Genomic DNA, 13,843 nt, shown 5'->3' with positions numbered 1-13,843 from the left:
CGCCTCTAAAGGCCTTATTAACAAAACCATCGTTGTCGACATGCGTGTGGTCAGCATTATCTTCAGTTTGATCCAGATCACATTGTATTTCCATTTCAACTGTTTGTTTACTTAGATTTTCTTTTTCTTCTTTCTGGTAATATTTTCTGGAGAAAAATAATGCAAATAAGCCAAATGGCAACAATTTACACGTATTGTCATTAAAACCTGAATGTCATTACAAGGCAACCTGATATTGACATGACCCCGGTTTCTGTTTCTCGCATAATGCAATCCTTTACTTTGATTGCCTTATCTGCGATCATTGCCTTCTGGTTCCGCACACTGCCAGTTTCTACAAAAAACATGTTTCCTGGATACATATGTTTATGCATATACCCAGTCTACCATATTTCTCACTTAGTTATATAATAATTACATAACTCAGCTTGCATGATAATTACGTCAATAGGTGTCCATGATATTTGATATTGCGGGTATTGACGTAATAAATAGATTATTTATTTTGACACACCATCATTAACTTTTCACGTGTCCCCCCCCCCCCCCCCCCCCCGAGTACAAAATCTTTGTAACTGCCTAAAGATTTCAAAATGGCAATTTTCATAGGAAACCATTTAAAAACATTATTTCATTAACAAAATGTATAATAATCATCGGAATGTTCTCTAAACAGTCATGAGTTGGGTATCTTATAACCAATAATAATTATAATATTGTTATCGTATGTAACCAAACGATATTAGATATGATGACAAAGTTGTACTGTGGTAAATGCCCCAACATCACCATTTTCATTGGTGTTTGATATATGTTTTCTGCAAAAAGTAGTTTGGTGACCAACTATTTTTATCCGTTTTTTTTAACAAGATACGAGTAGTTGAAATGTCATGTACTTGAAGCGCAAGAACAAGACTCGTAGCGCCTTCACCTTCAATGACATCTCTGCGGCCGTCTAAAAGTCTATTACATTGAACTTACGTTCCAAACAATTCTCCTTCTTCTAACGTTTCCGGCAGGTTTTTCTTCAACGTTTCTGGTAGTAAAAGAGCGAGTAGACCTGCCATTATTGACGTAATTCCCATCATCAGGTACGGCATTGGGTACCACACATCGATTAGTAACATGACGTACGGTGATACCATGCTACCAACACGTGCCCATGTAGATGCAAGTCCCATACCGGCATTCCTGCAAGACAAATCATTGACACCCATATGACATGCATTTTCAGAATCAGCACACCCTAAAATTACCCCCCAAGAAGTATCTATTGAGGGCGTGATTTGGGCTCCGATAGTTTGGCCCCGATACATATACGCGGTCGGGCCATGTCGGGGCTCAACCCACAGTCAGCTGGCATCGGTGTGGCTCAACCCTATCTGAGTTCAACCCGGGGGTTTATTGGAGCCGAAATTGGCTCGAGCCGAACGTAGCATATAAGCACAAACTCATATTCATACATACTCATAAATAAAATAACCTATAAATACACGCTATAAACTCAGTCCAATAAATTTTACCCGCTCGCACACTTTGTTTTCGATAACAATAATAAATCTTTATTACATCTTTAGAAATGCAAATTTCCACCAGTGATTAACAAATAAAGAATTAGAAAAATATTAGGTATACAAATATAAATAAAAAATAAATAAATGAAGTTTTATTAATCGTTATTACGTTTTAGGAAAGCAGCAAAGGTGTAGTTGGTAACAATAATAGTTTGAATGTCATTCGTTGCCAGTAAATATATGTCAGTATTATTAACTAATGTCGGTGGTCATATTATTTGCCTTAACATGTTGCGGTATTCTTGAAGTATCTTATTTATATGTGTGTGTAAATCATTATTGCAGTGTACACATACTAGTCTTAGGTCTGATACTGGTATCTAGGGGCGTGTGTATCTGTCTGTTTCAACATGTAAATCAGGGATGTTTGGCCTTAATTTGGCAAATCACATTCTATGTTTAGTATTTTGTATCAATGAAAATGGTTCGGTATTTGTTTTTAATGTCTGCGGTTTACTATCTTCTTTTTAATTTGATTTCGCTAAAGGATTGTTTTGTATTTGCCCATAATACATTTTCAATGATGAAGTTTGGCCTACTAATTTCCGTGTTAATTGATTGCAAACTATTTTTTTCAAATGATTTTTAAAGGGCGGTAGTCATCGTGCCACGCATTCACTAGATGGCAACTTTGACTCTTGCGCAGATCAACGAGTACAATCCTTTTCAATATCAACTTAAACGTATGCCAGAGCAAACCTAGTGAATTGTTTGATTTAGCAAATGAAATTGGCAAGTTTGATTCAAAATTTGCTTAGCAATTTTTCCCGCTGTATGAAACCTTGCACTTTACTGGTTGTAGTTTACAATGATTCGCGGAAACGAGGCTTTAAGTTGAAATCTAGTCTGCGCGAAACTCTGAGCGCATGGATTTTCAGAATCAGCCCCCCCCCCCCAATTGACAAGAAAAAGTTGGTCTAGTGTATTTCCCTTTCAGAAGACCCATCCATAACATTCATTCACGGACTAATCACACCCAAATTGATCAAAACAGTTGATCTTGCCAATTTTCCCGCCGGATGATACCTTGTCCTACTGGTCTGTAGGCCGTCGCTATGGCTATCGCTCCCCAAGTTGTTTATATATAATCAGATAGTATTTCGTCATCATGCTTTTCTTGTTTATACCTCATGCGGGCGTTTTTTTATGGCAAGATGGCACAAGTGGAAGTGCTTCACAGTTTTATGGTTTCTCATATTAAAATCATCATAACTCTGGAGATTTTTTCAAATTTATAATTAATATACATAACTTAAGGAATACAAACACCAAATTAGGCTCTATTTAGTTCCCTTTTAACGTTCTGCCCGGATGCGCGTGCGCTGTGACTGGTTGTTCTGTTGTTATTAAATGTACATTTATGTGTTCCTGTTAATAAAACAACGCATGTGCAATGTTATCGCAGCAGATTGCGATCCTCTATTGATCAGTGAGCGACATTTGTAAAACCAGAATAAATGTGAACACAGGAAGTCGCAATGCGTTTAAATTCAAGTATCATTTAAGATTGCTACAAGGCTCATGTTTTTTTTAAGTGACATTAACATGTTACTGCCACCCGTTCTAGTTACCTGACTGTTGTTGGGTACAGCTCTGCCGAGAAGACGTACACAATAGCAAAGGATCCAGCGATGAAAAATTTACCAATCATTGCAAATGTAGTGGCGATATTAACGTTATCTATGATAGAATCAATCAAGATTAACAGTACATAAAATCACAGTCCAATCAATCTAAGAATATTTCAGGTATAGTTAGAAAATAATTGCAATAGAAACGTTGTTTATAACATACTAATGAAAGTCCAAGAAAATCCGAGAAACAGGACATGTCTAAAATTGATCCTAAATTTCTTTAAAGATGTAATGTTTGGTTAAAAATGATTTTAATTAATCTTTACAGGAAGCTTTGAGTGAACATTGGTTTACATCCAAAATAAATGCATTGCCTAAATCACCAAAATATATGATTTTTGGTCAAATGAATAAATAAATAATAAAAATTTCAGCATTAATAGCTGTCGCAATCCCAGTATACTGTATTCACGAATGAGAGCGACACGACCCCCCCCCATAGTAATAGTCGACCATAGGTCACATATACAGTGGACATGTTGACGGTAGGGAATGGAAAACTTTATGTGTGTTGGTGGGGAGGAGTGTTAATATATGTGTTGCAGTTCTTTTACTCTCGGCGACTATTTGAATTTCAGGTATATTGCAGTTTCCATGAATGACGTATGTTTGAGGTTAAAACAAATTGATGGATTATTAAAATGTTTTCGGAAAATCCGAGGTGTGGAAGGGGAAAAGTAGTTAAAAATTTACACCTTGATTCACAAAATCCGCATTTTATTGAAACGATATCTTCATATGTTGTAGTAAGTGAAAAGAGGATTTCATTCATTTATTTTGCAATGAATTTTATGAATTCTTGTACCCACATACAATTTTTAAAAAACGAAAGATCAGATACTACGCGCATGGTTGGCGTTTGTCGAAATACAACAAAACCAATTATTTGTTATGGTGCATTTACTTATAACTAATACTAATCAAGGATGCATACACTCAGATATGCTAATCAAAAAATTAAGACCCCCGAAGCATGTTCACATCAACATTTTCACATTATTATGCTTCAACGTAGACAAGAACAATGCAGCTCATCGGTTGAATGACACCAATATTGCAATGCGAGTCCTACGTAAATATGAACAGTGTGTACAATATTAACCTCACCTGGCGGAACACTGATGATCAGAGCTATCCCTCCGAACACCATATATGAACACAACAACCATCGACGACCGACTTTATCAAGTAAATACCAGCACAAGAGGTATGACGGGAATTCCACTGCACTGTACACGAGGTATGTTATGTATGGATTTGTTCCCAGTTGATCAGTATTCAAGGCTATTCCATAGTATACAAAGCTGTTGGCGAACCTACAATAGAACGAATTAGTCACCAAAACCGTGTCTATATATTGCGCCCTCTAACGTTGTCACCAAAACCGTGTCTATATATTGCGCCCTCTAACGTTGTCACCAAAACCGTGTCTATATATTGCGCCCTCTAACGTTGTGGCGCTTCTTTGAGTAAATGGATGCTTCGATATTGTTTTGATAGGTTGTTGTTAATTGGTTTTATATTGCTGCCCACGTTTTCTATTTGAACGGCATTTCTCACATCCGTCTACGTAATTTTGACGTCATGGCAGCGTTTCGTCGCTAGAGGGCGTTCCTTTGTTTAAACAATACAAATAAATATATAAATGGGTTGCTGTTTCTGTACACACAAAAAAACAACTGAAAGCGATTTTTATATTTCGTAAAGAAGAAGAAAAATTAAATTTCCGAAATAACTTGCTAGAATTTACAAGATCTGTGTTGATAAATTAGTTACTACTTTAGAAGAATTTCTGATAAACAAAACTATCGTGTGATTTGTATAACCTGAATTAATGAACGACTGTCTATATAACGGCACCATTTCAAAACACCAATAATATACAAACGAACAGAGGTTATCTATGTTCAGACTACATACATTTCGTATTGTTGAACATATTCATCATGTAATCGCCGCCGAATCGAACAGACGTATTTGAGATACTGAGTTATATTACCATGACCTACCAGTTAAAACATATGTTAATAGTTCGATTTCGCAGGTTTGGAGTTTTGAATAAATCCAGCATTGTGTCTTTCTTTACTTGGTGTAGATCTATTGAAATCTGAAATAAATGAGCAAAACGTGCAGTGAATGAATGAACGAATGAATGAATGAATGAATCAATCAATCAATAGTTCGAATAAAAATAATCACACACAAACAACATACACACGCACGCACGAAAGAAAGCAAACGAGCCAACAAACAAATGTGAGCACACACACACAAAATAAAACAAAACAAACAAACCTTATCTGCATTGCCCTCTTTTGCTTTTGCCGCCATTTCCCGTTCTTCCTTGAACATATCTTCTGGTAAGGACACTTTGTTCGTTTTCGCAGCTTTGTTTAAAATTCTCTCTGCCTTGTCATACTTCTCTTTTTGAATCAACCATCTGACAGACTCTGGTACCAACCTACAAAAGACATATTAAGTCTATTGATGTGGATGCATTCTGGGATGGAATTAGAGAGAGACAGACTTGTATTTGTGGGATCGCACATACATTTTCTGTCAGACATGTCTATATGACACGTAAATGTTTCTGAATTTTTAACAGTTCTGTATTTTTAGGAATTGAAATATGATTCGTTCATTTAATGAATACCAAAATGTGTATTGCGAAACAAAAGTTTATGTTCATGGTAAATCATAATCCAAAATACAGTATTAAATAGAAATATAACCAGGTGGTTTTAAACCCTTAGCTTTGTGACAAATAGTGGACATGGCAAGAATGTGTTCAATCAATGCAACTGACTTGGAAGCCAGTGAGTTAGTCAGTCCTCTGAATGTGAGAGTCGGAAATTTATCTCTGGTCATCACCTGAATGCTTGAGTAAAAGTGCGTCATCAGCTGGTGGTCGTGGGGCATGCGACTGTATGCTGCTTTTTGGCAGCACAACAAACACATATCTGTTTTGTGTTCCCCCGACCTTTGGTGTTCTGAAATACAATACATGTGCAGGGCTCTGACTGGACAATGCAGCAATCTCTTCTGGTTCTTCATGGGGACAAACATAGAAGTTGCATCAAATTATGTTTATTTTTATTTTTGCCAGGGTGAACAAGAAAACTGTTTGTAGTATAGGTCAAATGTTCGACATAAAAGGGCTTACGTAATACATACTAGACTGTTTCTCCAGTCTACGACCCTGGTTTAGTCGTGTAACGTTTAATTGATGTGGGCGAAATATCTGCTACTAAGGGGACTGATGGTTCTAATGGACCTGTCACCCACCAAATCATTCACGAAACCGTCACCATCCATACTTATTTGAAGCAAAACATTGTTATGTTGAGTTATGGCGATATTGTTGAATGCTTGGCTACAGGATCTTCTAGTTGATGACATCACCGGTTAAACATAAGTATTAGGACAATAAGCCTTACGTAAAGGTTCATCGATGCTGAGAATATATTATGCACGTGTTGCCAAACTTTCTATACTACACAGATATTCAGACTAAGATTACAGAGAATATGTAAAAATAGACAAATCACTACGATTTACCGATTGCTAAAACTGAAACGAGGAATGTGCAAGATCCTTTGTTATTACTTTCAGTAAATCCGACAACTATGATTCTTAAGTGAAGCAACTAATTGTTAGCGGCAACTACTATAGTATTTAAATCCCGAATGTCCTAATTTAGAATGCAACAAATCCACCTCCAAGTACAACGTGATAAATATATTAAGCTCATGAAATATCAACCGTCCGCAACCCAATAACGGTTATATTATACAACCACGCATACTCACATGTGCACATATAGTTCCTGCCCAGAATTCGCTTTCACGGTGTCCACATAAATTGTCACGCGACAGAAACTATCGTTACAACATGCTTCGAGCTGTTCAGTATGAGATGAAATTCTAGAACGACTCGTAGGCAGATTTCATATTGATCGAGTTTATCGTCGGACGACGCTGTGTGACTTACTGGCGTATACAAATGTATCACGTGCATGAAATATTCAAAACTTATATTGGCAATATACTGGAAATATAGGATAGTACAACAAATTTAGTAAAATCCAATTTATTTTCAAAAACTCAGTTGAGGGTAAACTATGTGGTCCTTGACAAAATAAAGTGTATTGTGTAAATGGGCACCGTGTTACGCCATCTTGTTTTCGTAAGCACTCACTGTCGATGGTATTGCTCAGTTTTATCAGTTAGTTCCCTTTTTAAGGAATGAATCCTTGTAGATCAAATACAGTGTACTTACATATTTATAAAGTATGATCACATTATTGCTATACCATAAAATTGATAATAAATTTCTCCGCGACTAAATAAAAAAAAAGCTATTTATTGCATTTTAATTTATTACTATGTCATTTTTCAAATATACATCTACAATATTCAACTTCTGAATCAGTAGATAGGATTATCGACCGAGAATCGTTTCAATGAAATTTGGTACCGAATTCTGGCGATAATATTCAGTCTTAAAGTCTCTCCAACGATTAAACCGAGAGATGATGGTATCAATGGATGTGACTGAACAAATAATCACTTTGATATTTATATATTTTACCTTGTCAATCAGAGGCGACGGCACGCAGAAATTTTTATGAGGAGCGAGATCTGCTCATCATCCCTTATTAGGGGGTTCAGAAGCATGCTCCCCTCTTAAACGTTATTTCCTGCATTTAGAGGGGCAAATTTTGCTGACACAAAGGGTTTCAGCTTGCTTTTAGAGGGGGCGACGACCCTCCCAATTTTTTTTCGAGAGGGCGACGGCCCCTTCTTCCCCATGTGCCGCCGCCACTGTCAATCTCAGATCTCAGATCAAAAGTGCAAGTAAATCTAAAGGTGAGTGAACTTACCAAATATAAGGAATGAAAAACACAGAGAGCAGACCACCAATCAACTGAATTTGTCTCCAGTTACCATCCGTCAGCGCAGCACAAACTCCCAATACGATCAGCCCAGAGGCAGCAAACAACATCGTACAGATGCTACAGTCAGTTCTGTATGAGGTGCCAACCAACTCTACCACTGACAACAAATATGGAAACGTATGTTTTTACATAAACAAAAACAGATAAACACTGCGGATAACCACTTACTGCCAGTGTAGGATTGTCATATCAATGCACGCTTTAATAATAAATAATTATACTCTTTATTGTCACATTGTTATATTAACTCCTTATTACGACTTACCGATGACGAATGCTACGAGAAAGACAGCAATAGAAACGACACCAAGTAGAAATTGACATATAATAAAGAAAGGATAACTAGGAGAGAAGGCTGCGATTACGCCAACAACGATTGATGTCATCAGGGTAAAAATAAACATAGGTTTCCTACCAAATCTAAGAATTAATAGAGAACACGTTATTGATTTATTTATTTATTTATTTATTTATTTGTGTGTTTGTTAGTTAGTTTGTTTGCTTGTTTATTTGTTTGTTTGTTTATTTATTTAAAATAACTATTTAAAATAGTTATTAATACCTGTCATCAAAATGCTGAAAAAATACTGACTGAACACAAATTAAAACAAAACTCAGGCTTCCGTAACCCGGGGATAGTATATAAACAACTTTGGATCGCATACTTGTGTGATCACGGCTTATACGCAAAGGGTAAATACACAGCGCCATTGAGAGTATTGGTTTTGAGATAGCGTGTGCACTGTATATTCTCGTAATGTAAATATTAATGAGTGCAGAATGCTGACCATAAAATATGTGCTTCGCTATTGATTAACGTTTCGGAATAAAAATAAGACCCCCTAGACCACCTAAGTTTGATTTTTGTTACACTGTGAAAAACAACTGCAATTCAAGCAAATAGCGATGAGTAACCATAGAAACAATTTATTACCACTCTTTTAGTAGGAAATCGTACTGTGGGGTCAGATTAGAGTTGACTAGTATTTATTTGTACTGCAGGAGATACGATCTTGTGTCTCTTAACGTGTCAACGATTTTCAGCGTGGTTGTTTCGGCTTCCAATTGGATTTAGCCCGAGGTGGTTTGACGTGCTATAAAATCATCTACTTGTAGTCATTGTTAGTGTAACGCCCACAAGTTTTAGTCAGTCTTGTAAATATCATGATTTAGTCAATCTTGTAAATACCGATCAATTCTTAGGCCTCGAGATCATTACAAGACGCTCACATTAATTGTGAACATTACGTAGATACACCGTTTAGTAGTTGCTATTGACTACATTATAAATGCATGAAAATATACCGTACATATCAGACAGCTGTCCTATTACGATACCACCAACTAGATTGCCAAGGGGCACAATGGATTTCGATAATTGCTTCATCCAATCTTTCTCACATACCAAGTCAAACTGAAATACATAACATGTATCGCATTGTACTGATGTTAATATAGTACAGATGTAAGTTGGATGTCCCGCTCAGTGTTTGCAAGGAACACGCTATGTTTGATGAGCGTGTGCAATATAATGAGATAAGATAGGGTTTGATAGCACTATTGGTAGTTGCTGGTCATTCTATGTGAAACAGTGACACCATTATGAGCATTTGACATGCTAATGCATTGTGTACTTATCTATAAACAAATCGAATCTCGCTACTTGTAACTCAGTCTTGCATCACACCATCCATCAATTTTCAATCTATTTTATATATTTACGTTCAATCTTGTTCGAGATCTTGAAATTTCCTCCCAAAAGAATATTTTCTTATACCATTCTATTATATCCGTCAACATATTTTCTCTCAACTTACCTCGTGTACCACGGTGTTTTCGTATACCGATGTATCATATACCCATCCATTATCACATTCAAGTGTACCAGAATTCTGTGAACACAGTTCGGGTGATATACCCATCGAAACGTTGACGTCATATCGACTGCACGAGTCCCACGCTTCGTCCTCAGCATCGTATGGAATCGTACAGTTTTTCAACGGAGATGTGTCATGGAATTTCTGGTTGTCGTAAACTTTACAGTAATGATCGGAAGACGCGCTCATAAACGTATTAGCTTGTAGGAAATACGATGACGGTATGGCTACCAAGCATACCAAAACGAATTGAATTTTTTGATATCGTCCAAATTCACCCAAAATAACTAAAATATCGTCGAAATACATATTCTGTGGTAATCCATGAAATGTCAACTTAGATTTGCACCACCCCTTAATAATAGTCTCGTTTATCATTAACTTGCCCTACAAAGTATGTTGGTGGCGCGCTACGCTATGAATATGACGCAGATACTATTTTGTACATGTATAACAAAGTTTACATCGGGTTTTTACAATGCACCCCCTTTGTATAATACTGAATATTGTTTTTCCTACCGTCAGGTTCTTCTACAACTAATTATTATTATGACAACTATATCACCTGTGTTGTTTGTTGGGAGGTTAGTTCTATTTTCTAATGGTATCTACGGAATGTTTTGCTCCGAGCAACTATATGACAGAGCTGTTTAGTACAAGTTTCTCTCAAAATACTGTATTCATAAATAATACGATGTGAAATAACTCCCCAAGGCTTCGTTCAGGCAACTTCTCTGGAAGTCACAAGAAATCCAGTCTCCATCCAAGAGCTCTTAACACAGGCAGGCTAACACCTCTGCCACACATGACTTTTCACGCTATGATTTGCTACATATCAATACACAGGCGTTGTTCGGTTATTCAAGACGGCGGCCCATACCCAGTTGGCAAGGAGACTATTAAATCTTTCTCTTCCCATACACTTTTCATAACTTTCATCTGCATTGGTTTCAATTCCACGTCAGAATTTTATTCGTTCAGAATACGTTTTAAAGTTCCCGCCATAGTCCAGGGCAAGGGGGCTTGTAACAGGATTTATGGTTAAAGCGCGGTAGTCGTCGCGCTGCGCATGTTCGACATTTGTGTTGATAAACATTGATTTTCCCACAATCCAATGCGCTCTTCAAATATAAATCACATGTATGAAGTTTGACCTAGGCTCGACTTGCACTGATTACCGTCGGTGACTCCTTCGATACCTTCCAATCACATGAAAATTACCTAATTACAGCCTGGAAACTTGTCAGTTTGTACTCGTTGATCTGCGCAACAGTCAAAGTCGCCATATTTGTTTATATGAGACCCATATATCTCGCACATGCGCAGCGCGACGACTACCGCGCTTTAAGGGAGATAGGCATTGGTAGAATTATATACTAATATACGTGAACTAAAAAATAAATACATACTTATGAGTGAATCAAAAAGTAATTCTCAAGAAAAAAATATACAGGACTTTATGGGAGAAGTTAGACTGTCGACAGTCGGTTGTACCTAATATTAATCTGTTATTATTAATAAATATTGTGTATAAACGTAATAGGCGTGAATAAATTGCACGACCGACTGTCCTGCAAATCACTGGTAAGATTTTTTACCAGATCCGGGTACTTTCACATGCAAATGAAAAGTCGCGCAAATGTCTATCATTTTTTCGTGGCCAATCGTGAAAAGAGTCAGTTTGTTTTGACTGTACTGTACGCGATCTCGACACTTTCCACAGCAGTTTTTTATATCATGACACAAACAAATCCTGACGACTGCATTATAAAAGTCCTGGAACGTTTAGACTACCATGATATTTTAAACGCAAACTACACAGAGGGGAGAAATGTGTTCGTCAGCGTGCCGTGTTGACATTCGTCTTGTCAAAAAGAACTCGTTTCGAAACCAGTGATCCCCCACTTTTTAGTTGCATTCTCTTAGAATGTGCGTGCGACCTTTCCAATAGCTCTCCTTAGTTTGTTGAAATTTCGTCCCGAACTTATCCATGTTTTTATGCAGAGTCGACGCTCTCAGCCCACATTTTCTGCACGCATACGAACTGGCAAGATGTAGATCGATAGTCTTTGCCACAACAAATTTGATTTCTTCGCATGTCGAAGTTTTGTTGATCCCGCGGAACAGTCTCTTCCGGTTTTCTATATTTTCTATTTGACTGCCACAAACAATGCACTTTGTTTCCTTGGTTCTAGGCGATTTAATTGTTTTTCAACTATGAATTATTCATATCAACTAGAAACCAGCAGACGCAGGCAGTCTATCGGGACTAATGTCCTTCGCGTGAAATGGTTCGCATTTTAAAACTTTTCTTGAAAATCTATATACTAGTAATCGAAAACACACTTAACAAGGTCCAAGAAAGTTTTATGAATATATTCAGCAGTTTTAATTATTTGTCGTATTTTGATTTATTGGTAATAGAACGTATTGTCACGTGCACGCCCACTTCAAACCAATCAAAATGTTAATATAACTGAATATTGCGATGTACCGGTAAACCTTAATATTATAATATTAAACATCATTTTAACATGTATGGTCTTCCTGATAGTATTTAATAAACATGTTACACATTACTTGCTATCTAAGTAGAGAGGGAGTTTTCTCAATGCTGCATTTGACTAAAGAGGGGGTGGGGTTATTGAACATTCTAATCGGATGGTTGAATAAATAAGACTAAATATACAAAGTCATGAAAAAAGAAATCCCAGTTATAAATACCTCTTATGTGCGTACTCCATATCAGAGGGGGTTTATGTAAGCATATACAGATGCTCCGTACTTCGCAATTAATCGAATCAGTATTTGTCAGTGTATCTGAACATTTATACAACATATATATATATGCATCAATATACACGGCAAGTGATTAAATACTACCAGAGTATTATTAATAATTCCCCAACAAGTTCTGAATGACCAATAGCAATGCTACTACAAAGATTCATGGATTTCAAACCTTGAAAAAACAAAAATAGAATTGATCCTAAATTGAGAACTTGCAAACTGTTTAAAGAAAAAGGTAGATATTGCTCCATATATTAAATTATTAGACAGAAATATTAGATAGACATTTTGTCTAAAATGCCATTTTCTCATAGTCTACAAAGGTAGCAAGGTAGACATCATACGCTACATACATCTAGGTGTTTTAAAATATGACACATTTTTGTCCCCACTTTAAAATCACTTTGAGTGATTTATAATTAAACACATTAAGTGTTTTTCTTAAAATCGCAAATGATTTATTTTACAACACTACTGTTTTAAAATAAAACATTTTACTGTGTAGTGATAACATATTTAAATTGTCTATAAGCTTGTCGCCACTTTAAAAACACTTAAAGTGTTTATAATCTGCATAATTGCGAAAAGTGTATATTGTGAAAACACTTTTATTGGAACATTTCAGGGATGTTTTTGTCCCTAACACACCATGTAAAGTGTTGCAATTAGAAACACGTTTTGAAAAGTGTTTCCAACAGAAACACGTATGAAATTTACTTATTATCACAAAACTTTTAAAATGTCTTTACTAGACACACATTTTGTAAAGTGTTTATGATCAACTGAAGACATCTTTTAAGGAAGTATTAACTATCACAACTCTTTGAAAAGTGATATCACTAGATACACATTTTGAAAAGAGTTTCCACCAGAAATATGTGTTGAAAAAATGTTTATCATCGCAACATTTTGAAAAGTAAAACACAAACTGAATATTGACAAGAGGGACACATTTTAAATTGTATTTACACTGATAACATGGTAACAAATCATTAACGTTATCATTTTTGA

The 13,843-nt window shown here is 36.2% G+C and overlaps 1 protein-coding gene across 1 annotated transcript; it reads right to left on the bottom strand.

The window, feature by feature from the left end:
* Positions 1-977: 977 nt before the first annotated feature.
* LOC102800764 (organic cation transporter protein-like) lies at positions 978-10,351 on the bottom strand. The gene is made up of 9 exons (XM_078006318.2): positions 9,983-10,351; positions 9,476-9,579; positions 8,431-8,585; positions 8,091-8,262; positions 5,500-5,669; positions 5,218-5,293; positions 4,316-4,524; positions 3,146-3,254; positions 978-1,191 (listed from the first exon to the last, which is right to left on the bottom strand). Exons 1-9 carry the CDS (start codon positions 10,349-10,351, stop codon positions 978-980), a joined length of 1,578 nt encoding a protein of 525 aa, XP_077862444.2.
* Between the last annotated feature and the right edge of the window lie 3,492 nt (positions 10,352-13,843).

This window comes from Saccoglossus kowalevskii, chromosome 14, assembly GCF_978046115.1.
Source record: "Saccoglossus kowalevskii chromosome 14, keSacKowa6.1, whole genome shotgun sequence".
In the NCBI taxonomy this organism is placed as follows: domain Eukaryota; kingdom Metazoa; phylum Hemichordata; class Enteropneusta; family Harrimaniidae; genus Saccoglossus; species Saccoglossus kowalevskii.
Note: the sequence above shows the minus strand (reverse complement) of the source record. Positions and strands in the feature narration are given on the sequence as shown.